General features: G+C 39.2%; 1 protein-coding gene across 1 annotated transcript in view; it reads left to right on the forward strand.

Annotated features, from left to right (window-relative positions):
- Positions 1-13,522: 13,522 nt before the first annotated feature.
- The window catches only part of LOC149225034 (uncharacterized), a 44,632-nt gene continuing 30,767 nt past the window's right edge, over positions 13,523-27,387 (forward strand). Inside the window, exons 1-3 of the mRNA XM_089386433.1 lie at positions 13,523-14,000; positions 14,091-14,183; positions 14,323-14,474. Of these exons, the coding sequence (XP_089242559.1) occupies positions 13,919-14,000; positions 14,091-14,183; positions 14,323-14,474 (327 nt within the window). The 5' untranslated portion in view covers positions 13,523-13,918. The remainder of the gene's footprint in view (positions 14,001-14,090; positions 14,184-14,322; positions 14,475-27,387) is intronic.

Below are 27,387 nucleotides of genomic sequence, written 5' to 3' on the forward strand. Positions count from 1 at the left end.
TGTTCAGAGATTTCTACAGGATGTTCTGAAAAGAGGATTTTGGAGAATGGATGGAGGGAAAAAGATGGAGGAATGAGTATGGAGGTGAAATAGGGGTGTGAAGAGGTCTAGGGCTTGGTGGATGAGGCTAAGGAGCGATTGGATTTGTTCAAGGATGGATGAAGCGATGTTGCACAAGAAGATGAGAATCATGGCAAAGTAAGCGGATGAGGCAAATGTAAGGTAAGGGTTATAAGTGAAGGGCGAAGCAGGTAGGTTGGATGGAGTATGGGCAGGTAAGGAAGGATAACAGGTACTCTGCAAGTGGTTTTTCAAACTGACCAAACAAAGACATGCAAGAAAACAAAGATCTAGTTATAAAACCTATGACCTAGTTACTTCACTCTAATCTGACCTAACAACAAAAGGAAATGAACAGAAGTTTATTTGCAGTGAAACCATGTGAAACAACTATGAAACTAAGTGATCATAAACCTAAGCATGCATCCAAACTGATATCAAGTTCTACGAACGAGATTCAAACACTAATGATTGCATGGTGAAGCAAAGAAAGTGTTTTTGTTTGGGACAGCATGGTTACTTCAACTCCAGCCCCTGATCCAATAAGGAAGAGGTGAAACCAAAAGCGTTTGCTGACCCTTTTTTGGAGCTTTTTCCTGTTATTATCCTACCAATATATTCTAAGCATAAACAGCTACTTTAACCATCAAAAGAAATCTAAATAACGAAGCAAGATCTAAATCTAAATAGCAGATTTTATTTTAAGAACGCAGCAAACACATAAAGATAAACGAAGGAGGTACTGGGCGCTTGAGATGGGCCCAACCCCAAGAGCTACAGCCTCCCAAGAGAGATTTTGAGCTGGTGCAAAGCTGGATTCATCTTTATTGATCAAGAAATGAAAAGTTACATCAAAACTGTCCACAAGAAGAACTTGCAAATGAGCTGAAAGCAAAGCTAATCTATTGCATCCAAATTGAACTATAAACTAGCTAACTATTGGCTACAAAATGACTAACCACTAGCTAACTATCTACTGGCTAACTAGCTAACCAAAATGAGGCCCTAAACCTTCTTATTTATACAAATTGAGGACCCAACAGTCCTCCTAAACTTTAGGGACTCGGCTGCCCAAGACTTGTAGTTAACAGCAGTCCTACTTGACTTGCTTGGCTGCCCTTGTGTTGATTGATTTGGTGGCCTTTGAACTCCGAGCTGATGGTGGAGAATTCGAGGTAAGGGCCCATAAATGAAGGGGACACCTTCCTACAAATCCTCTCCCTTGTCTTCCCACGAATTTGGCTACCAAGTGCTCATTAAGACCTTCAATTTTGTCTCCAAATTGACCAAAAAGGCTACACAAAGCACCCATTAGACTTGTTGGCATAATGACTAACCAAATTCACTCTATTAGCATAAATATAATAAAAAACATGCAATAAACTAATGAGAATGGTGGATTAAGTCAAATTAGGAGGTTGAATGAGCCCAAATAATTATCCATTTTTGGGGCTCATCATACCCATCTCTACCTTTTGCACTGTGAAGAGTTTAGTATCTATGTTGACCAAGGGGGGAGGGTCAACCTTGGGATCTTGCTCATAGAGTTGTTTTGCATAGTCAAACCACTTAGACACTGTAATACTATTTCCAGTTTCTATCTTTCTATGTTGGAGCTCCTTCCAAAATAATTTGGGATTATTTTTCCCAAGGAAGATTAGTTCTTCCCTCCTTGAAACCATGAAATCTACCTTTTTCTTACTTAATAACTGCTTGCAAGCTTTAAGCTTTATGTTATCCTTGTTTGACTCTTTCCACATTCTCCTTGCCTTTTTGCATTCCTCGTCAAACCAAACATTAGCCGGAAAGCAATTTGTTTCAGACTTCTTAATTTTTTCTGTTTTGCACTCTGCAAATGCGCATTTGATTAAATGTGTTAATTCATGACTATGAAGGCCGTGAATTGTGATTTTCTCCTTCTCGAAGAGCCTCTCTAACGTCATTTTGAAGGTATTACAATTTTCTGGAGTCAAAAGAATTCTGCCCTTTGGGAGATTTTGTTGGACATGTTGAATTTTTGACTCTAATTGTTTCTTTCCAGTCCAAAAGAAACTTAAATAAATTGGCTTGTGATATGATTTTAAGTCCCACATCTGATCTTCAATCAAAACTTCCTCCATTTTCTCACATAAACCATGCTAGAAAATTACATAAGCTACTACACTTGCTCCATTGTAAGTATTGCAAGTGAAATTACCGGACTTTTCCCATTTAGTCAAGCCATTACAAATGACTAAATCAAAGGCCCCACATAGAGTAAGCAATTGTTAATCAAATAGATTATAGCCCTTGTCCTTTGAAATTCTTTCCCACTGATGATTACTCTCTTTTGTAAGCCAAATAGGGTCACAATCTTCTTTACAACAAAGAATGCTAGCTTGCTCATTTGTAGTCCTAGCATTGAAATCACCTACTATAAGGACTTCACTTAGTTGAGAATATGTTGAAATATCTACTTTTAAGGCTGCAAATGATCTATGTGGTCAAGCCGTCTACCTTTGTAGGTTTTTGAAACTTGCGGTGCAAAATAGCATGCTGCAATTCTGGTGTGGTTTCCATTTTTTGATATTTTAAACCAAATGAATTGCTTATTTGAGTCTTCTTTTTTTAACTGAATGAGATGACCTTCATTCTCCTTCACTAAAGCCATGATACCCCCATGCCCTTTGCCATTCCCTGCTGCCTTGTTCCACATTTCCATCTTCCAGTATCCTTCAAATAGAGGTGCCTTGCGCCCTTCATGCTCATGTGTTTCTATGAGGAAAATTATGTCTCTATCTTCCGCAAGAGGCCCTAACCTCGGTCCTCGTCTCCATGGGTAACCTCTGCAGTTCCAACAAACTAATCTTAAGGAAACTTGGGTATGACTTGATTGTTATTTAGTTTGACATGCAAGACACATATTTGAGTCTTTGTCCCTGCTTTTCCATACTCACCTTGCTTCCTGATTTCTTGTTGAAGAGTTTGTTGCCTCTTCTTTATTACCATCTTGCTGCTCTATTTTGGAAGGAGGTCCAAATCGCACCATCACAACTTTTCCTTTATAAATCCATGCTCTCATGCCTTCATCTCTTGCTACCCTAACCTTTAACATTTCCTCCCTCCTTTCCTCATGTTGTCTTACAGTTAAATCTTCTTCTAGGAAAAAGTGAGAACCCCTCAAGAGATGCTTCTTGCTTAGAATGATATATTTATCACGCAAGCTAGGCATGATGAATTTTATGGACCTGGTTGTCTCACTGTTAAACTTACCCACCCTCCATGTTTGGTAGATTTGTCCTTGCCATAACAACTTGTCTTTCAAAAAGTCTCTTGCAAGGTCAATAGTACATTCATTTTTTTCATAGTCTTTCACCCCTTTAATAATTATGTTTGTTGCTCTATTTTTTCTTTCCTTGCCTTCTCTATCTCTCATGATGCCAACCTGAATGTTTGTTTCTCCTTCCTTATTAACAGAATTGCTAATAACTTGAGCCCAAGTTTTGGAAACTTTGGCGGAATCTCCTTCCTTTCTTCTCTTGATTTCGCTTAATCGTTGTCTATTTGGGAAATCATTTCCCCTTTATCCTGGGATGATTTCGCATTCACCACCTCTATACTTTCCACTACAGATTTCTTTATGCTTTGCACATCTGCCTTCATGCGTTGCCATTCTGTCTTCCCTATCAGGAGAGCTTTCTGCAACAATGCCACTTGTTCTTTCAATACTTTATTGCTTTTTGCTAAAGCCTTGTTCTCAACTATTATTATATGAATTTTACAATCTCTTTCCTCCTCTTTAGATTCTAAAACCTCCAACCTTTGTTTTGCATTCAATAATTCTTTCACATAAAGATTAGATGACCAGGCGAGAGGTGTGGATGTGGGATTATATAAGGCAGAATCATCAATGATTTTTCCTTTGGACTTCTTGTTGCCACGTGCTTGTAGAGGGGACTTGTTTGAGTTCTTATTGTGAAGGGCTCAAGTACATTCCTTGTGAGACCGTTTTTTCCTTGTTTGCTCCCATTTTAGACGGGCTAGTATTCGTTTTAAAATGCCCCGATATTGTTGGCATTGACCCAAACCCACTTCCCAGCTTTGGCGGATGAGGCAATTTTCACTTGTCCTAAATAATTTGTCTCTACACGTTTTGAAATTTCTTGTCCCGTTGTCATGTTTGAATGCATTTTCTATCCAACCTGTTCTGAGAAAGATGTAGGTCTATAAAATGCCAAGATTGCTTCGTACTGCTCCTCGTTGTTCAAGTTATTGCTACTCCCTGCTTAGGCTACATGCTGCTCCTTGCTCTCACACTGCTCACTGCTCACTGCTCATTGCTCTCACTGCTGATCACACTGCTCGTTGCTCTCACTGCTAACCACGCTACTCATGCTGCTCACACTGTATATAAATTGAGCAAGGATACATTTTCCTTTTATAACATACGAAATACCCCGAATTATATGCTTCCCACGAGATTGAACTCCATTCAAGTCTCTTCCAAGTATTACCAACCGTGATTTACTTAAATACCGCAACTTTACACTCTTCACATGCTAGCTTAGTGCCAACCCAAACATAAAATCCTTCGATTATTTCGCTCTTTGCAACAAGTTGATCATATACTTCACACCCAGTGCAATTCCCAAACAAAACCCTGCTTACTGCGCCAATCAGAACGAAACCCCTTGCAACGTAGAAAACCACACCTGCTGTAACCCGAAATCAAACCGAATCCGACCCAAAACTACATTGATCCAGGTGGATATTGGTGGCCACCTGCCAAGTCCACCTGGACCCCCACCATTGTCTTTCTCAGCATTTTCAGTTTCCTTAATTGTAGCACAACTTACTATTTTTAGCAGTTTTTCGAGTCTTGAACTTCCGGAGCCGTTTTGAGGCCCTAAACGACGTTTTTTGGGGAATCCGGGGGCAACACGAGTCCATGTAATGGACTGGTGTTGCCCGTTCCAACAATGATAGTGCTCGGATAGATCTTTCTAATGAGCTATTGTACGCGTCAAACGGAGATCATATGCCAAAGTTACGACCCCGGGAAGTTGATGTACCAACTTACCCCCAAACGGGGCCCACAGTTTGGCGTTTCATCTCCTAGGGTTAGGTTTTGGAATGTTAAGGGTTTTTCCATTGTTTCTCAACAATAAATAGGCCTTCGAGCCTCATTGTAACACAGTTCAGAGGCATGTAGCCATCACATCTCTTCTCAGAGATAAGCTACCATCGCCCTAGCTAGTTTATTGCCATTTTTGTTTGTAAGTATATTTCAGTATTTTCCATTAATGAAATGAAGTATTATTTCCGCTGCATCTTTGTGTATATGGTTATCTCTGTAATTTGTTGCGTTCCTGTTTAAATCCGGATCAGTGGTATCAGAGTGGTCTGCTTTTTCTCTGTTTTTCTTTGCATGTCCCCAACAAGGTCGGGATATAAGGAGTTAGGGCTTGAACTGGTTGAACCTTTGCAAGACCAGCTTCGCAAATCCCGACGGCCTCCCATGGCGGACGAGAAGAAAGACGAGGGGGCAGGAGATCCCATCAAAATCTTGCTCGAAGAAGCGTTCGAGCGACAACGGAACGCGATGATGGACAACTTTGCGCAAATCCTTCAGCGGCTACCCAGAAGCGGTGCATCGGCTTCCAGCAGCTCCTCTGGAAACGCCACACCCTTTAAGGTACAAGTTAATTTTGAAATCCCCATATTCGAGGGTCAGATAGACGCCGATGCCGTAGATAAATGGTTAAATCTGCTAGAGGGTTATTTTTCTGTTCATGAATTTTTGAGTCGGGAAAAGATTGTTTATGCTCTTCTCAAAGCAGCCCCCCACGTCAAGGACTGGTGGGAAACCTACTGCGAGCAGAAGGATGAAAGTACTGGCTCACTATTTTCAGCCGCACCCACCTGGGATTCGTTCCGGGATGCCATCAAGGAGCAGTACTACCCTGTCGGAAGCTATGAGGATGAATACATAAAGTGGACCACGCTGCAGCAGGGAAGGGACCAAGACGTGCCGGAGTTCACCAATCTTTTCCATACCCTTCGCACAAAGTTGGGTATCAAGGATTCGGAGCAACATTTGATACTCAAATACCGTGGCTGCCTGCACAAGTACATCCAGGAAGAAATACAGTTCCTAAACATCCCCTCGCTCGGCGCAGCATACCGGTATGCCGTCAAGGTCGAGCAGAAGTTTAAACAAAAGAAGCGAGACTTTGGATCTGCGAATCCAAAGCAGGGGAAAGGTGCCCCTAAACCACAGAACAAAGGACAAAGCCAAGGCAGGACAGCCCAAGACAACCAGCCGAAGCTGCAAGCAAAGAGCAACGCCGCGAAGCCGAGAAAGGACACTGGAAAATGGTGCGAGTTCCATAAGAGCTCCACTCACAACACAAGTGAGTGTCGGGCCAAGCAGTCACTGGTGGCTGAGCTAAAGGTTTCAGAATCAGATGCATGTTCCGACTCTGAGTCAGAACCCGATAAGGGGTATGAAAAAGGGAAGCAGATCATTGATGCGGATCCCAGCGCCACTGTTGCTACCGCAAAGATCCAGAAAAATGAACCCGAAGATCCAGAGGAGGAGGAGCGTCTCTTCCACTCCCAGATGTGGGTAAAGGGCTCCCCGATACAGTTCATTGTTGATAGCGGGAGTCAAAAGAACCTCATTTCGGCAGAGGTCGTGAAGCGGTTGGGCTTACCAACCACAGCACATCCACAACCATACACCATTGGGTGGCTTCACCAAGGGCGAGATCTTCGCGTGAGCCAGCAGTGTCGCCTTGGCCCTCTCCAACCACTCTAACAGAGCTCCGCAGCTTTCTAGGTCTTGCCAACTTCTACCGCAGGTTTGTGTTGGGATTTTCTCATATTTCTTGGCCCTTGAGTCAAGTCACCAAGGGCGGGGCAAAAGCAAAATTCTTTTGGTCTGAATCTCAACAGAAGGCATTCAGGGAGTTGAAGGATCGCCTCTGCACGGCACCAGTGCTCGCGTTACCAGATTTACAACAACCATTTGAGGTCGAGACAGATGCCTCTGACTATGCTATTGGGGCAGTCCTTACTCAACATGGACATCCAATGGCATATCACAGTGAAACACTTTCAGACACAGTCCGGAAGTACCCCACTTATGATAAAGAGATGTATTCCATTGTACAGGCCTGCCGACAATGGAAGCATTACATTTTGGGGAAGGAAACGGTCATCCACACAGACCACCGACCTCTGCAGTTCATACAGACCCAAGGGAAATTGCAGAATGATCGCCATCAGAAGTGGTCTACATACCTGCAACAGTTTCACTTGAATATCAAGTATAAAAAGGGCAGCACCAATAATGTTGCAGATTGCCTCAGTCGACCACCGATCATGGCGCTAACCACCGTGCTCAACTCTTGCGGGCACGAGACTTCTGATTGGCCACTTCTCTACAAAAGCGACCCAAAATTCGGCCACACATACCAGACACTCTTGGAGGGTCGGCAGGTTGCAGATTTTCACCTCCAGGATGCCCTATTATGCCACCTCGATCACCTTTGTGTTCCTTCAAGCGAGCGTGCCAAGATGATTTGGGAAGCACACTACAGTCGGGCTGCTGGGCATTTCGGGGTCGAGAAAACAGTGGCAGTACTGCAAAACTATTTCTATTGGCCGAATCTTCGACAGGATGTTGGGAAGTACATTCGATCATGTACTGCCTGTGCCATTGCCAAACCGACCATTAAGAAGCAAGGCCTCTATACCCCGTTGCCTACCCCTAGTCGACCTTGGGAATCCATCTCCATGGATTACATGTCAGGCCTTCCTTCCACTAAGCATGGAAATGACTGTGTTTTTGTGGTCGTCGACAGGTTCTCAAAGATGGCCATTATGATGGCCTGCAAGAAGAATATCACAGCAGAAGCCACTGCTAAACTCTTCTTTGAACGAGTGTGGGTGCACTTTGGGATCCCACAGTCTATCATCTCAGATCGGGACAGTCGGTTTCTCAACACCTTTTGGTCCAGTCTCTGGTCAATGCTGGACACCAAACTCACGAAGTCCACAGCCTTCCATCCTCAAACTGATGGCCAGACAGAGGTTGTCAATAGGATGATTGTGCACATTCTGCGCATGTATAACTCAAAGCATCCACGCACATGGGACGAGAGCCTCCCCTACGTTCAGCACAGCTACAACCGAGCTCTTCACAGCTCCACTGGCCATAGCCCTTTTCAGGTGGGTTTGGGATTCCAGCCACTATGCCCCATTGATGTGGCCATGCCACCTGCAACTACTCACATGAATTCAGCTCATGTCCAGTCCGAAACAGATAAGGCCACCAGCTTCATTGAGCGCATCCAACATATTCGCCAGCAGGTCCATGACATTCTTGAGAAATCAAATGCCAAGTACAAGCAACGACATGATCAACATCGGGTGCCACACAAGTTTCAGGTGGGCGACAAAGTCTGGTTGCATTTGTAAAAGGAACGCCTTACTGGAGCCTATCGGAAATTGAGACCACTTCGATATGGTCCTTACACCATTACTAAGGCTATGGGAGACAATGCATTTGAGCTCAGCATTCCCCCATTCCTTGGCCTGCACCCAGTATTTAATGTGGACCGCTTTCGGCCATACTTTCCACCATTGCTAGACACATCCGACATTGCAGAACAGCTCAAACCCACAGAATTAAATCCAGATTGCATGGAACAAGCTGCAACTGATCGAATCATGGACACACAGATCAAGAACACTCGCCAACAGAATATCCAACTGTATCGAGTGGTCAAAGCGGGTCAACTCCTTCAGCAGGGCAAGTGGCTCACCAGGGAACAAGTTCAGCAGAAGTTTCCTCATCTCATGGAGGAGCTCAACGCAATGGGGACCATTGCTTCCTAAGGGGGGAGGAATGATCCAGGTGGATATTGGTGGCCACCTGCCAAGTCCACCTGGACCCCCACCATTGTCTTTCTCAGCATTTTCAGTTTCCTTAATTGTAGCACAACTTACTATTTTTAGCAGTTTTTCGGGTCCTGAACTTCCGGAGCCGTTTTGAGGCCCTAAACGACGTTTTTTGGGGAATCCGGGGGCAACACGAGTCCATTCCAATGGACTGGTGTTGCCCGTTCCAACAATGATAGTGCTCGGATAGATCTTTCTAATGAGCTATTGTACGCGTCAAACGGAGATCATATGCCAAAGTTACGACCCCGGGAAGTTGATGTACCAACTTACCCCCAAACGGGGCCCACAGTTTGGCGTTTCATCTCCTAGGGTTAGGTTTTGGAATGTTAAGGGTTTTTCCATTGTTTCTCAACAATAAATAGGCCTTCGAGCCTCATTGTAACACAGTTCAGAGGCATGTAGCCATCACATCTCTTCTCAGAGATAAGCTACCATCGCCCTAGCTAGTTTATTGCCATTTCTGTTTGTAAGCATATTTCAGTATTTTCCATTAATGAAATGAAGTATTATTTCCGCTGCATCTTTGTGTATATGGTTATCTCTGTAATTTGTTGCGTTCCTGTTTAAATCCGGATCATACATGGACTAAAGCGATTTAGACCTCCATTTGAAGATTATTCACTTAGAAGGATATTCGACATAGAACTGCTCACTAATAAAAATAACATTGTTGTACATGTATAGACGAAGGCTATAGTTTACGCACTCCACCATTCGAGATTCCATGATTCATTAGTTAAAAAAGCCAATAACTACCACATAAGTATGCGTATATCAACTGTTTGAATAGCAGGAACCCAACACGAATGCCCAGAAACTATAAAAGTGTAAACAACCACCAAGATCTCTGAAAATATACAAATGCGATGATTCCTCCATGCTACTAATAGAGATGCAGGTGAGATCAAGGTTGCTGCAACCATAAGCCTAGGCGGAAACCTATGATCCTCTTTACTTGAAATTGAACCCTCTTTTAAGATACTACGTCACTTGTATCACTCCATGTATTTTTTTTTTTTAAGATGAAAAAAAGTTTATTATATTTGTTACTGTTTTTATGTTTACAATTATTTATCATAAAATAAACTTGTTCTAAAAAATGTCTATCTACTTTCCTTCTACTATTTGTCTATTGTCTCTAGAGTTAAGATAAATCTAAGCTAATTATTAATTTATATTTTATTTTATTTATATTTTTAGTTTTATATAATTTGACCAAGTCAAAATGTTTTATTGATAATTATCATTATTAGCTCTTCTATTTTATTTTTGATTTTATTTTCTTTTGACTTTTACAACATCTTTATTCCGGTGGCCAACACATCTTTAGGCAATTACTTTTAACCTTTTATTATCTTTTAATTAACCCAATGTTTACAAACATTCACACCACCACAACATCTCCCCATAGCTTTTTTCTTTTAGATTTAATTTAAAAAATGTTATAAAATAAAATATTTTGATTTTGAAATGAGTAATGGTTTTTGGGCAAGTGGTATTGATAAGCCATGGTATTGTAATAATAATCCATGGTAAAGGGGAGTAAATATCCATGGTTAAGATTCATAGGTGGGCTGATTTTCCATGCTTTTTCCAAAAAAAATATTCTCCAAATTTCCATTTTCTCTAGAAATGATTCGCCCAAATTTTATAGTATAAAATTAAAATTTTATAGATATTAATATTAAATCATTATAAATTTGAATATTTTTACAAAAATGGCTATCCTTAAAATTTTCCTTGGTTAAGAATCAAGTTATATTGTATGTTTATTGTAAATATTAAGTTTTATTTTAAAAAATATTAAAAATTTAAATCAAAATGAAATAAAATATTTATAATTTTTATTTTGAAATGAATTATGGTTTTTGGGTATGTGGTATTGATAAGCCATGGTGTTGGCCAATGGTATTGTAAAAAAGACTATTTAGAAATTAATAATATCCATGGTAAAATGAGGTGAATATAGAATTTTGGTATATTGTAAATATTAAATTTATATGTGCTTAATATATTACGCATTTAGTTTTGCCTTTCAATGCGTATTAATTTGTCTTTGATAAAAACATTGTTTAAAATAGGACTTCAATTTTTGTTAATTTTTATTATTATTTAAATTTATTTATTTGTAAGGTGATTTTTTGAGATCTTATTATGAGTGTTGTTTAGTGACTTCTATTTTCCGATTAGTTACTATTTTTTTTAGTTTGATTTCCCTTTTATTTCATTTTTTTAATTTTGATTTTTTTTCATAAGATATAATTTTTCCTCCATATTTTCAATTTAAAATAACACATTTTAATTTCATTCATATATATATATTATTTTATTAATTTCTATCACTTATTAACATTGTAGATTCAATTTTGAATTCTTACTTCCATTACCGTAATTTCCATTTTGAATTAATTGAATTACTTTTTTCATATAGGAACCAAAATTAGTATTGACATGCTTTTTTTTTTTTTTGCTATCCATGATTTTGTCCTATTCCATTTGTGTTACATTAATTTAGTTTCATTGTTGGAATTGATATTTCATTTGGGAATCGAACTAAGTATCGCTCAATGTAGCTTGCACTCAGATCATATATATGGTTTCTTGTGATTTTCTTGTGCATCTGACTAACCCAGCTGTGTATCTTGCAAAAACAACACTGGAAAGTTTTGTCACGAATTCCAGGTTTGTCAAGATGGTGAGATGACTTTCACAACTAATCATCTCGGTAAGCACTAAATATTACGACTCACACAGCTCTTGCATGGCAGTACTTGGTTACTATTTTCTGTAAATTCAAGAGACTACGCGGCTTTACCTGTTTGTGCTTATTTCCATGCCACTTTCTTCTAACTAGGCTACCTTTTATAAGTTCCATATTTCGAATCCGTGTTCGGATATGGTTAAAATAATTTAATACTCACTCTTAACCTTTATAGTTCTGACGCCAATGCTCAATCTAAACTAGCAAATATTCTACACACAAAAGAGCTTGCGTTGAGATGTGAGGTAATCTTAATATTCAGCTACGTTTTTTATAACTGCTCGTATTAACAAAGCTTTTGCAAAGAATAAACCTTTAACAAGTTTCCGTCTAAAATGCGGAAAATGAAGGCATATGTGACAACAAATTCTAACCATCCACGCATGGTAAAGACTAAAATCACCAGAAATAGCGACGAACTTATCGCTGGTGACCGTAATATGTTTATCTTGCTTTATTAATTTTTCTAATTTCTTCTTGGATGCTAGCTTGTAGCTCAATATCATATTCTAAATTGATTAAAGAATTGCTTCGCCTTTGCAGATTTAGTTTTCTTCCTTTCATCAAAACTTCCAAAATCGATTTCTTAAGTGAGAACTCTCACACTCCTACTTTAGCCTTTTTATTGAATTCTTTAAATGTTTTAACTCGTTCCTTGTACTTGTTATCCCTTAATTTTCAGAGAAACTATTTATTTCCGAAAAAATCAAGGAAAATCAGGGTAATAAGAATGACCTTAATTTTCAGAGAAACTATTTATCTCCGAAAAAATCAAGGAAAATCAGGGTAATAGGAATGGCCTTTGTTGCAATTCAACATTCATCCAAATTTGAAGGGCATATCGGGAAAATACTTTGCATACTGTAATGAAGCATCTGCTTGAGCGTTGCAAACGATCCAAATAAAGCTATGAAATTGTGGAGAGATAGCTCAGCTATGATAGCATCATATGCGTAAACTTTGATATAACGTTCGTGCAAGATCCTCAATAAAAAAAATCAAATTTTGTTTTGTGTTTGTTAATTTGCTTTTTAACGCATAATATTGAAACAATATAAGTTTTAAATTTACATGTGAAGTATGAAAAGGTATTAATGATCTCAATTTTATTTTGTTGGGCAAAAAAAATAATAATGTTTAAAATAAGATGTGTTTTAAGAGATAACAATAAAAATTTTGTTTCTATTTTCCTGGCTTTTACTATGATATATACAATTGCATTCATCTCTGTATTAGTTATGGACAATGCCTATGAACATTGTAGGAGACAAATGGTCATGCAAAACAAATTTCCTGAAATTCACATTAAGCTAAAACTAAATTTCTCCATATTAATTTGAACGAAACACTGCAAAAAATAAAGTTATAAAAATTTATTATAACTATGAAATAGTTTATTCTTCATATTTATTTTTCCTCATGACTTTAATTGATCATCTCACATCTTTACAAGACCTAGTCTCCAATTTAACTATATTTAAACTAAACAATAAATATTAATTACTAAATAACACTGGTTAATTAAATTTAAATATAATTACATAATCATTATTTTAATTTATATAATAAAATAAATGTTAATTTATAACTACTATTTATATGTTATATATTTTAATATAATATATATATTAATGATTTTCTTTTATCAATATTAAAAATTGAATTTCAAAAATATTAAAAAAGAACATGCTCCCTCTTGGCACAAGCACATGCTCCGTGAAAACTCGTTTTAATGTCACAAAAGTTGAAAAGGAAAAACACAATTTTAATGTTTGGGTTCAACCTCGCTATCGGTTTCAAAATAGTGCTGCAAGCACCCACGGGTTGAGATTCGAACCTGGTCCGTCGACGTAAAACCCCAGCGGATATTAACCTGACATATGAAGACGGGGTAGTGCATTGTCTGTACTAGTGCTGCAAGCATCCGCTGGTTGAGATTCGAACCTGTTCCGTGGGCATAAACTCCCAGCGGATATTAACCTGACATATGAAGACGGGGTAGTGGATTGTCTGTCGGAATACGGCAGCTATATGCTCACGCCAGAGTCACGAGATCAGGCATTTCCCTTTTTGGCAACCCGTTTGAAGATAAGGCGAGGAAGTAGAAATCAACTGTTGTCCAGGCACTGAGGCGAGAGCTTTGCTCCAATGGCCCTATTTGTCTGTCATGCACTCATTAAACCTGTTGCTCGCTTGAATTTCACATCCTTTGGCAGTTGCTCTAATTCAAGTAAGTCTCTGTATTTCGGCATCCGGTGATTGCCAGAGGGGCATCATTTCTCTAAACTAGTTCACATTAATGTTAGCTTTCCTGACGCAGGTTGCAATGACGGACCCGATCCACAAGTTCGCTGTGCGTTAAGATCATCTGTGACTTCACATCTCAGGACAACATGCGGAGCTTCGGAATCAGGTAAACTGGAAGTGATCCGTTCGTTCTTTTCAGAAATCCAAATTGCAAACAATGTGCAAGATACATAATGACGAATCTAAAAGTTTTAAGGGGTTTTGAGGTATAGCAGTGATTGATTGAAGCATATGTTGGGCTGTAGAGAGAGTTGCAGAATTGAGTAAGAGACAAATGAAATCGACGGAGCTATTGGCAGAGCTTCTCAAGACTGAGAATCCCCACCAATTTGCCCAAGAACACGTGGATTCACTTACAGAAGACTTTTTTCTCGTGTCATCCACGTACATGGAGATGGTATTTACTACATACTACCCAACTTCCATCTTAACTCATGATCCATAAAGTGCCCTAGAGGATGGAACAACTCAAGATTGCAACCTCAATGGTATTGTTACATATTTGCCCCCATCAAATGAAGAAATGAATTTATTTTAATGATGTCGAGAGACCTCGTGGTCTCAGGGGTCAACAAATAACAACTTAATCCCTATTCAATTTTTTTTTCCACGTTGGCTCTCCTGGAATCTTGAGTAAGAAACTTGCTGTTTTGTGAAGTTTTGCCTCTTTAAAAAGTTCACTGAGACTGCTCACCTTTACGTTGTTGTCAAAGTGAAGATGGATATTTTCATAAGCCGCACATTTTTTTTTGATAAAATGCCATTCTGTTTCTATCACCCCTCTGTTGCAAAACATGCAAGTTCTTTCTTCCCAATCTTCTTTGGGGACTATCCATCTCTTAGTTTCACATCTTAGATGATGGGAGCTAGTCCTCAATTGTGTTAATTTTTAGGGCTAGATTGTTCTCTGCTGTAGATAATTGCAATTTTAAACTTTTTCAACATTTTCACATTATATTCACCCCATAACATCATATTATCATTAGCAATTATGTAGAGAGAACAATAACATCAGAAAGGCAGCGGAACAATAAAAAACAATAGAAGAAAAACATGCACAATAGAGACACCGGGATTTAGGTCAAAGACCAGGGAAAAACCCCACAAGGAGGAAAATCCAACCAAATTCTTCTTCTTAAATATTCATCAAATGTTTAGCTGAGATACAAAGTACAAATATCATGAGACATAAGTCTTACATCATCAAGCACATTAGGCCTCATAAGGCCACCATGAGATCATGCATGATCTTCATTAGTCAAAGAGACATTCTCAAGACATCTGAAAGGGCTGCCTCCAAATCACTGTAGATAGCATAGATCTCTGCCTTGAGCAGCACTGTTATACATCACTGTCATAAAGTACTACCACACATCTTTATCATAGAAGCACTGCCACACATCATTAGATTATTGTCATATAGGTTACTGCCATACATTATTGGCATACATCACTATTGTGAGACTATGGCCATACATCACTGAAATTACTCTCAATACTTCACTGAATACATCACTGTGGTCACTGTCATCAAGAGTACTGTTACCACTGTCATCAATAGTACTGTCATACAAGAACACTGCCATACTAAAGCATAGGTATCACTGCCATGTATATCATAGTCACACGAGACTTGCATCACTGCCATACATATGAAGATATCACAAGTGTCATACTATCATGTGTCATATGGTCATTCATCATTGTTATTATGTCATACATCACTTTCATTGGTGTAATCATCATAGCCATACATTTTTGTCATTGTCACTGTTATCAAGAATTTTTGTCGTGCAGTAGCTGTCATATATTACAAGAATCTGAACCATACATCACTGCCAAACATAACAAAAATCTGTGCCATATATCACTATTAAACTCAGAAGATCAGGGCACATGAAGCCTAGTCATAGGACTCCTCAAGAAGGGTGCATTGATCTCCTAATCAGGCCTCATAGGTACAGGCCTTGAAGGCCACATAAGTATTTCCCTAACTACTTTGAGTTAGGGCTATTGGTATTGAGAAATCTAGGACATTAGATTAAGTGATTTCTCTTGTAATGATAACTGTTTGTGAATGCTTTTTACTTCTTTAGATTAGGTTCTTCTCTTGACTTAGATTATTATAGTGTTCCTTTTCATCAAACAACTACCAAATCATAAACAATAAGGAGACAAGAGACATAGAATGTAGGCAATCACCCAGGGCCAAAACCTCTCCAACTTGAGAGGAAAAACCCAACAAAATTCTTCTTCTTATAGAAGATTCAAGTGGCGAATACCAAGACCAAAACCCTTGACCTAATGACCTCTCCAAGACCAAGTTAATTACTTCCTTCAATGACTGCACTTCCTCCTTCCTTCACCCTAGATCTTGCAACACAAGACTGAAGTTCTCGGCCTCTCCTTCTGCAATTTTCGGCAGCCTGCAATTGACTGTAATTTCCCACGTGTGACCTATTTAGGGCTACTTAGCCCCATCTTCTCCTTCGCTTGACAAGGGTTGGGTTGCAAGTGACTTCGGCCTTCAATGTAGCTCCTTTTCTTGCCTTGATTTAGCCTTCTTTGGATCTCAAATTGCAGTAGGTAGGAAACCCTAGTTTCCTTCACACGTGTGAATGAAATGATCCAAAAACAGTCCTGAAATGTCCTCGCTCTTCCTTCGATCTTTGTCCTCCTTTCTTCACTTGGATGTGAGGTATCTCCTTTTCCTTCTTATCGAACTTCTTTTGTGTGCGTTCTCTTCCTTTGAATGAGGCTGAGTGCCCTATATATAGGCTTCTTCCTTCAGCTTGTAGGTCGACTTGTCATCTTGGTGTAGGCTAGATGCTTCATATGAGGGCCGACTTGCTTGAAGTGCTTTGTCTTGGAGGGTCTTCTTACAATGACTTAAAATATATATGTAACATGCCCAAATGGGTCTTTAATATATGACATTGACTCAATAGACTTTATGACTTGATGACCAAACCTAATAGCTCACAACGGGAGCTTCATCTATAAAATAAAATTCGTTGAGTGTGAAACCCATGATTCAAGCATACCATAAATAATTTTATTTTTCTTCTTTACATTAATTACATGAAATCATCATTACAAATGTCATTATGAAGACCAAACCTAGTTACCTATTTCAACACTCCCTCTTAGCTAGGGAGGTATTCATTATCCATACAAGGTACTTGGACATTCTCAATCTGAAGAATTATCATAAGAAGAGTCGGATTGGTAACCTATCTGTATAGCCTCATATCATCTAGCATTGTCACATAGTAAGGCCTTGATTAACAACTCTATCTCTCCACAAGATCAGAGCACAATGCTGGTGAGACCAATGATTTATAGACACCCTCATCATTGTCTCTCTCGGAACATACCCCACCCGGGTTCTCTCAGAGTATGTTCCACCAAGACTATTCTTATCTTGGATTCTCAGTCCTCAAAGAATATTGGTCCTCTACGACTACTCTTATCTTGGATGCCCTACCACATCCTCAAAGAGTATCGGATGCCAGATGCTTACCCAATCCTCCATTTTATCTTCCTAGGTGAAGACAAGAATGATGTGTCTATCTCTCCTCATGGCCTTCACTAAGACTTACGGTTGTTAGTCCTAGTCTAGTGCATGACACATGAAGTAGAGAACCATATTTGTCACTCCCTCTTAACTAGGGATGACCAACCCATTCCATAAAAGGAATGTACCCAAGCTCCCTCTTAATCAGGGACTTGTCCAAGCTCCCTCTTGACTAGGGACTTGCTTCCAACAACTCTTTAGGTGGAGATCATGGGACAACCAACTGCTTGAAAAGATCCTCCTTTTGATGTCATGAACTTCTTTTTCTTTATTCAGGAGTCTTCATCTTTTTGGGACTTCTTTGTAGGGCATCGACCATCCATCACTTTCATTCATGAATTATGTCAGTCATGTCATTCTTTCTTTCATTGGAAAGTGATCCATTAGTCCATATCTGGCCTTCTTTCATACCTCGCTACCTTCTTTACGTCATGTTTCGTTCAGGATTTTTCATCCTACCATAGGAGTATCAGTTGTAGATGACATCTACAGCTCTTCGCTTGGTAACTCTGCATTAGCCCATCCAGATATTGTTCAAAAATAAAAAATGAACATTAAATCAAAATTACCTTTGTGATGGTCTTTTATCATGACATCTCCTTGTTTGCATCAACATCCTGCATATATATTGACACATCTCCAAAAAGATATACAATGTCAAGGGTCTCTTTCTTTTTTAGACTTTATCAGGGTCTTCATATCTTTCATGGAGATATCATAATCAAATCTTTTAGTCCTTGAATGTTAATCGCCTCTTCCATAGTTGCATATTTCATGATCTCTTTCTTTTTTCACACATTTCTTTTCCAGGTTCTTCTAATCAAAGTTCCTCCAATTTACGTCAACCACCTCATATTTCATATGAGGACATATTATGTTGATTTCATCTAGTCAATGTGTGACCCATACCTTCCTGCATCCTTTCAAAAGTGGAGAACCTTTCTTTTGATCATGCTCTCAAGATAGAGCATTTATCCATGTTACCCGCAACCATATGACATGACTCTAGTTTATCAAATATAAGCATACATACCTCATTTTTTTAAGGTCATCTAGACTTCCTTCAACAACTTCCTTGATTGAAGAACTTCAATTCCTTGATCTGCTTCACTTCTTTTGACATCATTCCACTATCCCATGAATTCCCACAAGTTGGAATTCTTGATGAAATACTTGCTTCCTTTTAATCGGTGAACCTTCAAATGAAGATTCCAACAGAGGATCTTGAGTATCCTCATTCAACAAATGTTTTCCTTTTGATTGATGTATGATGTGCTTTGTACTAGATGATTTTTCCCTTTTCTCATAAGTACCATTTATGCTTCTAATGAGGTTACCAAGAGCTATATTCTTCCATAGGTGACTGCCATAGATTTCTATCTTTCATGCTTCTCTACGAACTCTTGCTTTCAATGCTTTTGTGATGCCATGATGCATCCTATCATGCTCCTTAGTGACTCATGATGGCCATATCTTACAATAAAAAATTTGAAAAGAACTAGTGAGAAAGACTATCTCAATCACAGTAGAGATCTTTTACTTCCTTTTTCTTGGATTTCTTCTTTTCAGCTTCCTCCACTTCTTCGGTGATATGGGCTTCTTTTCTTCCTCTTTTGTTATTGTCCTTCTTGAGCTTAGGACAATCTTTTTGGTAATGCCCGTATTCTTGACATCCATAGCATTGAACCTTGGCCATATATATATATATATATATATATATTTTTTTTTTTTGAGGACCAAAATTTCCTATTCTTTTTGTCATTGTAGCATATGCTTGATTTTGCTTACTTGATCCTACATCAATTTTTTCCTTAAGCCTAGTTTCTTCAATCTTGCATAGTGACCATAGATCCTTGAATGGAGTAGCTTCCTTCTTCCCATAAATGCTTGATGTGAAGTTACCTAATTCCTCTGGTAGTGCATTTAGTACTACGGTGGTCATCTCTTTGTCAGACATTATTTCTCCCAGATCTTGATGTTGATCCCTTATTTCATATATCCTCATAAAGTATGAGGCTATTCCTTCTTCTTTTGATATCCTTACCCTGTAGAGTTTTTTCCTTAATGAGATAACTTCTCCTGTAGTGGTTATAGTAAACAATTCTACTAGTTTGTCATATATTTCTTTTGAAGTTTCGAGTTTAGATACATATGGAATGAGAGGATCCTTGATGGATTCTATGAGAATCCTTTGAGCCCTTACTTCCCCTTTCATGAGCGTTGCAAGTGCCTGAGCATCTTCTTTTGGAGGTTTGGAGATGGAGCCCTTAACATGTTCCATGACCTCATTTTCAATGAGATTCAGATCTGTCATCTTCTTCCATGCAAGAAAGTTTGAAGCCCCAACCAACTTGTTGCTTTCCTTGTAAAAATACATTTTGACATATTCAAATGTAGACATAGATAGACTTACTTGTGAAGATGCTTCTTCCACTTGCTGCTTCCTTGAATTTGATGATGATATAAATAATAGAAAACTTCTCCTTGATGAAGATAGTTTTCTTCAAGAGTGATCCTTGGCTCCAAAGAGAGGGAGATCACCTTAGAACTTTTGATGATGATGACAATGTCCTTGTTGATGATAATGACAACGTCCTTGATCTTGCTTCTTTTGGATGAGTAGACTTCAAGTTACTTTGATTTGTAGATCTATTCAACTTGATTAGAGGTATAGGGTCTTTGTGGTCCCTTTTTCTTTGATGATTACTTGAGCAAGGATCCCAAGATTTCTGTTGACTTCTTATTCGATCTAGGGTTTTGATACTTCCTTGTAGATCTTGACTTCAAAGTGCTTTTAGGATGAGATGATCTTCTAGATTTGCTTTGATGCTCTTTCTAGAATTTCGGTCCTTGAATGCTTGAGTGTCCCTTGTTGAACCGCCCTTTTAGCTTTGATACCATGTTGAAAAATCTAGGGCATTAGAGTTAAGTGATTTCTCTAGTAATGATAATTGCTTGTGAATGCTTTTTACTTCTTTAGATTAGGTTCTTCTCTGGACTTAGATTATTATAGTGTTCTTTTTCATCAAACAACTACCAAATCATAAACAATAAGGAGACAAGAGACACAGAATGTAGGGGATCAATCAGGGCCAAAACCTCTCAAACTTGAGAGGAAAAACCTAAACGAATTCTTCTTCTTATAGAAACTTCAAGTGACAAATACCAAGACCGAGACCCTTGACCTAATGACCTCTCCAAGGCCAAGTTAATTACTTCCTTCGATGACTACACTTCCTCCTTCTTCCTTCACCCTAGATCTTGCAACACAAGACTGAAGTTCTAGGCCTCTCCTTTTGCAATTTTCGGTAACCTGCAATTCATTGCAATTTCCCATGTGTGACCTATTTAGGGCTACTTTAGCCTCACCCTCTCCTTCACTTGATTAGGCTTGGTTTGCTAGTGACTTCGACCTTCATTGTAGCTCCTTTTCTTGCCTTGATTTAGCCTTCTTAGTATCTCAAATTGCAGTAGGTAGGAAACGGTAGTTTCCTTTGCATGTGTGAAAGAAATAATCCAAAAAAAGTCCTGAAATGTCCTCGTTCTTCCTTGGATCTTTGTTCTCCTTTCTTTTCTTGGATGTGAGGTATCTTGTTGTCCTTATCAAACTTTTTTTGTGTGTGTTCTCTTCCTTTGAATGAGGCATAGTGCCCTATATATAGACATCTTCCTTCAGCTTGTAGGCCGACTTGACTTGGTGCTAGGCTGACTTGTCATCTTGGTGTAGGCTAGATGCTTCCAATGAGGGCTGACTTGCTTGAAGTGCTTGGTCTTGGAGGTTCTTCTTACAATGACTTAAATATATATATGTAACATGCCCAAATGGGTCTTTAACACATGACATTTGACTCAATAGACTTTATGACTTGATGACCAAACCAAATAGCTCACAATGGGAGCTTCATCGATAAAATAAAATTCCTTGAGCCTGAAACCCATGACTCAAGCATAACATAAATACTTTTATTTTTCTTCTTTACACAATTACATAAAATCATCATTACTACACATGTCATTATGAAAACCGAACCTAGTTACATATTTCAACAATTAGGACTATACCAAAAGGCTACATCACTTTGCAGGAACAATCCTTATTTTCTCAGAGAGAGGCCACATACAATTCAGGAGATAGGCCGAATATATCATAAAGAATAGGGGCATATGCTTGAATGAACTTACCACAAAGAAGTCAAAGAAAAGGGCCGCAAATGATCCACAAGTTTGCCGCAAAGATACATGGAAGAGAACCTGGCTCAGATAACCGCATTAGATACCTCCTTTAAGGCACAAAACTTGCCTTAGATAGCTGCATTAGATGCCTTAGATTAGGCCACATTAGAGCTCAGAGATAGATCACATATAACCTCAAATATAGGCTGCATATCCATAAAAGAATAGGCCGCAAAAGGTCTCTGAATATGTTGCCAAAATGATGGAGGCTTTGTGAAAATTTCAAGTTTGAAATCCTATTATAGCAACTAGAAATTATTTTTCTAATTGTTAATTAATTTAACAATTTATCTACTATCGAAAATACCAAATAATTCACACTGCAATCTTCACAAATAAATTCGGAAGAAAATAGCATTGGAAATTGAGAAAATCTAGCACATACACACACAAAAAATTTACACATTAATTTTTGGACGAATTTTCCAGGAAATACCTAACTTGGGAAAACCGGTGCAACAGCTGAGGGTTTTATTACTATGCCGCTGTGATAAATTCCAAGTACAATAATCTAGATGCCAAAATCTGGTTATCCTGCAGAGAAAATACTGGCAAAATATCTAGAGGGAAATTACCCCCACTCCGGGCAATTGTGGCACTGGATTACCTCTGAAAAGCAAACCATCCAACTGGGTCTACGCAGGCCCTATGTCAACTTCTAGCTTCCTGCCATACGTGCTACCTGAATCTTCTGCTAATCAAGCCGTCTTGCTTGTTGCTGATTGGGAAAACGCTTCTCCGACACTCTAGAACCTTTGCCCGACCTTTGGAATTGAAAACGTCTGCCCTCTTCAGCGAATCGAACTGCTCTCTGAGGCTTCTGCACTAGGACTGTGCAACCTCCTGGAGAAACTTCGACCTCTCTGCAAATGCACTCACTGGATCTGGAAAGCTTCCTCTAGCCTAACTGTCTCTGCTTCTATCTCTGGCTTTCTGACAATTGCTACTCCTCTCTGGAAATTAAATTTCCAAGGAAATCAAACTTCTCAAGTGTATTCTCCAAGTGCCCATCGACTTCTTCTTATAATCTTCTGTTGGAGCACCAACGACCAAGATTAAAACTTAATCAAGGGCCAAGATCACAACGAAGTCGATCCATGTGAGTTTCTAGAGAATTCTCACCTTGACTTAATTAATTTTGATCAATTAAGCAGTTTTCCTAAGTTTAGTTAAGTCATCTCTAAGTGGAATTTCCAAAAACAATTTCTGGGTAATGGAGATCTCATGTATTCTAGCCTCCCCACCAAGTTTCGTGACTAGAACACATTTGATGCTACAAAAACTAACACTCCCTCTTAGCGAGGAATGTGTTGTAGTGTTGCACACTCTGCCTCTGTACCATTCTCTTTCACGCTGCTGATGTCTGGCCACTGTGACTGCTTGCCACTGCCCACCAACTAGTGCGCAATTCTGATGCTGCATTTATGCTGCTGTTGACACTGCCATACTGCTGCCAACTCTGCATCTGCACTGCAACTCCTTCTCATCTGTTGTTGTTGCAACTGCAATTACTACAACTAAGAAGCATCCAAAATACTGAATCAACTATGTTCAGTATGATGCATCTGTCTCTTGAGTTCTGACTGCTACTGGTCTCTGCACTGTCACTGAAGAATTTGCACTGCTGTTGACTCTGCACTGTGCCTGTCTGCACTGTTGCCAACTCTGCACTGCGCTCCTCAACACCTGACTGCTACTAGTCTACAACTGTCACTTTGGAATTCTGACCACAGCTCTGACACTGTCCATCCTACTATTGAATACTGTGGGCCCCTGTAGCTAGGTAATGATGCATGAGGTGGATTCCTCAATGGACCTTGGCCAGTCTCTGCAATCTCTAGGACTACAACTCCAAGTTGCCCCATGTCTCTCTTGGAGGTATGGCAACAAACATGGCAAACTCTTCTTCCAACTTGGAAGACAGTTTGTCAATTTCTGCAGATGTTGCTGCCTGGTCTTTCTTCTCCTGCTTGTCCTTCTTCTTGAGAGGACACTGTGTGCTGTAGTGATCAGACTCACCACATCTGAAGCACTTGACCTTTGATAGGTCCTTCTTCTTCTTCTGCTTCCCCTGCCCCTGACTGGGACCCTTAGATGCTAGGGCCACATTCTCGTCCTCACTCTTCACACCCTTGCTGCTGTTGCCGCTGATGGTACTCTTTAACAAAGCTTGTTTCAATTCCTCTTGTTGTAGATCAGACCACATCCTATCCCACCTTGGCAAGGTATCTCTGCCCAATATACTCTGGACAAATACCTGCCAATCCTCTGAGACATTATTGAGTGCCAATTGTACAAGCTCTGTGGGTTTGGGTGTCTCCCCAATAGCTAACAACTGATCTCAGACCTCTTGAATCCGAGTGAGAAAGGTAGCTATGCTCTTGCGCTTCTGCATGTTGGTGTTCCTCAACTTCTGGTGGTACATCTTCCATTGCTCGAAAGAACTCTAAAATAACTCAGACAAAGCATCCCACATCTCCTTGGCCATCCCTTTGTCTACCACATGTGAGACTAGATGATCTCGGACACCATCCAAAATCATCCTCTTGGCCTTCGCCATTTCCTTCTTGTACTTTGTCTGTTGATCAGGGTCCTGTGGAACTTCGACTGCACTCTCTGCATAGGTCTTCAGAGCATATTCATCTAGAAGGAATAACATCCTAACCTTCAAGAGGACATAGTTGGAGGCTCCCTCCAATCTATCTTGTTCTCTGAGCCTTGTTGTGGCCATTTCTGAATCTGGTCTGGAAACTCCCTCTTCCTCTGCTCGATTGCTGCTCTGCTACTCGCACTCCCACTTGGAATGCGTTGTTCTGTTAGCTGCGACTACCACCTGCCACTGGCAAAATCAAATTTCTTGGCTAAAACCCCTCTGAGAGAAATCTCCTACTGTGTGTGCAAATTCTCTTCCACCTGACGCTAATTTTATTGCTGCAAAACCCTTTGCATCCAACCAGAAATCTACTTAGCGAAACTCTGAGCTGTTGCTGCTCCCTCTCAATGCTGGAATCACTATCCCGGGCAACTTTGAGTTTTCTGCAAGCTTGCAATTGAAAATCGAACTCCTGCCCAATGATTCGAACTACTAATTTGGGTACTGCGCAACCTCTGAGAATTTTGGCCTTTTGCTCCCTCTGAACAACGAAATTCTCTTCTCCACTTCTGAGCTTCCTGGATGATCACTCATGCTCTGGTACCATGTGAAAATTTCATCTATCACAACAACTAGATTTTTTTTTAATTGCTAATTTATTTAACAATTTATCTGTTGTCTGCTACGACAAATATCAAATAATTTACACTGTGATTTTCACCAATAAACTACGGAAGAAAATAACAATGGAAATTGATAAAATCTAGCGCACATAAAATTTACACAATAATTTTTGGACAAATGTCCCCGAAAAAACCCAACTTGGGAAAATTGGTGCAACAATTGAGGGTTTTATTATTATGCAACGATGAGAAATTCTTAGTACAATAATCTGGATGCCAAAATTTGGCTATCATGTTGAGAAAATACTAGCAAAAATATCGGAGGGAAATACCCTCACTCCGGGCGATTCTGGCACTAGACTACCTCTGAAAAGCAAGCCATCCAACTGGGTCTGCCACACGTGCTGCCCACATCGTTTGCTAATCAAGCCGTCCTGCCTGATGTTGACTATGAAAACGCTTCTCCGACACTCTGGAACCTCTGCTCGACCTCTGGAACTGAAAACGTCTGCCTTCTTCAGCAAATCGAATTGCCCTCTAAGGCTTCTGTGCTAGGACTGTGCAACCTCCTGGAGAAACTTTGGCCTCTCTGCAAATGCACTCATTGGATCTGGAAAGCTTCCTCCAGCTTCACTGTCCCTACCCCTCATTGTCTTTGCTTCAATCTCTGGCTTTTTGGCAACTGTTGTTGCTCTTTGGAAATCGAACTGCCAAGGAAATTGAATTTCTCAAGTGTATTCTCCAAGTGCCTATCGACTTTTCTTATAATCTTCTGCTGGAGCACAAACAACCAAGATTAAAACTTAATCAAGGGCCAAAATCATATCAAAGTCGATCCATGTGAGTTTCTAGAGAATTACCACCTTGACTTAATTAATTTTGATTAATTAACCAATTTTCTTAAGTTTAGACTTAGGAAACATTAAAAATTAGGTTAATAATCTAATTAAGTCATCTCTCGGTGGAATTTCCAGAAACGATTTCTGGGTTATGGAGATCTCATGTATTTTAGCCTCTCTACCAAGTTTTGTGACTACAACACATTCGATGCTACAAAATCTAATCGCTCGATGGCTATATATAGTTGTTTCCATATGTGAAAGGTCACATCTTTTGGGCAATTTGACTTGTCTATTTTGGATGGCTGACTTGTATTTTTGGAGGGAAACATAAATTCAAATTTGCTTTTGAAAACATTTAATATATTTTCCATGTGTCGAAGATTACTTGGCCAAGTAAATTTGTCACAATGAATAATAATGAAAGGAGTGCCAAATATATCAATAATAATATTTCTTTTGTTTAATTTGAATTCTTTTTTGGTGCAAGATGGGCTTCCTTTGGGGTAGATGGGTTTCTCATGGGAAATTCATCCCATAGCTGCCCCAATTTTCAACAAATTGTGCTATGAAAATTTTAGCCTTTACCTTGGTTGAAGATCTCAAATCCTCTTTATCATCGTGCTTCCATATAGGGTTAAATTCTCTGACATAATATGCTTTTTTCCTGCCTACTTGTTTTGTCCACATGGCAGTCCTGAATTTTTCTAACACCTACTTTCTTTTTATCTCCTCAGTTTGAGGATAGTCATGGAGTTTTATGTCCTATTTGCCCAACCCCTTTTTATTTTGTTTCATCCATGTCTTTTTCCAACAATTTAGCTCTTCTTCAACAATCATTTTGGGCTAGTGGTGCTTATCCATATGTTCAACCTTTTTTAGGTAACTTAACAAATGAATGATCGCTGAAGTCTCAATTAGAAACATACCAGCCTCAGCTAAAAAAATATCATTTGGGACCGTTGATTTGACTTTGAGATTACTAGTGATTAAATGCTTTTGAATTCTTTCTATTTGTTGCCATTTGTGGTTTGACTTGATGCTCCCATAGTTCTACTTGTTTGTACATGTTCTGGAGAAGGTATGAAGCTTTCCACCCTCCTTGGATTCTTTTTGATCTACATGTCTCCTGGCTGAGCCTATAGTGGAAATCAATTGTTGTGCGTGCAATCCTTTCCACGGATAGAAATGATCCCTCTAGTCATATGGGAGGATCTAGCAACTACAAAAGAGAACTACATGCATTCTTTCCTAATTCATACTAGAAAATGCAAGGAGGATAGATCTCCTACCTCTCTCTGATGCTAATACTTGTTAAAATTGGCAACTAGGGCCAAACTCCATGTGGGTCATCTTAATTATGGCAACTGATATTTTTCTTGGATCCCTCTCATTGAGAGGTGTAGGATTGATCTAAAGATCATCCGATTCCGATAAATATTCAT

This window comes from Pinus tabuliformis, chromosome Q (genome assembly GCF_031772625.1).
Source record: "Pinus tabuliformis cultivar Carrire ecotype Pingquan chromosome Q, CPIR1, whole genome shotgun sequence".
NCBI lineage: Eukaryota > Viridiplantae > Streptophyta > Pinopsida > Pinales > Pinaceae > Pinus > Pinus tabuliformis.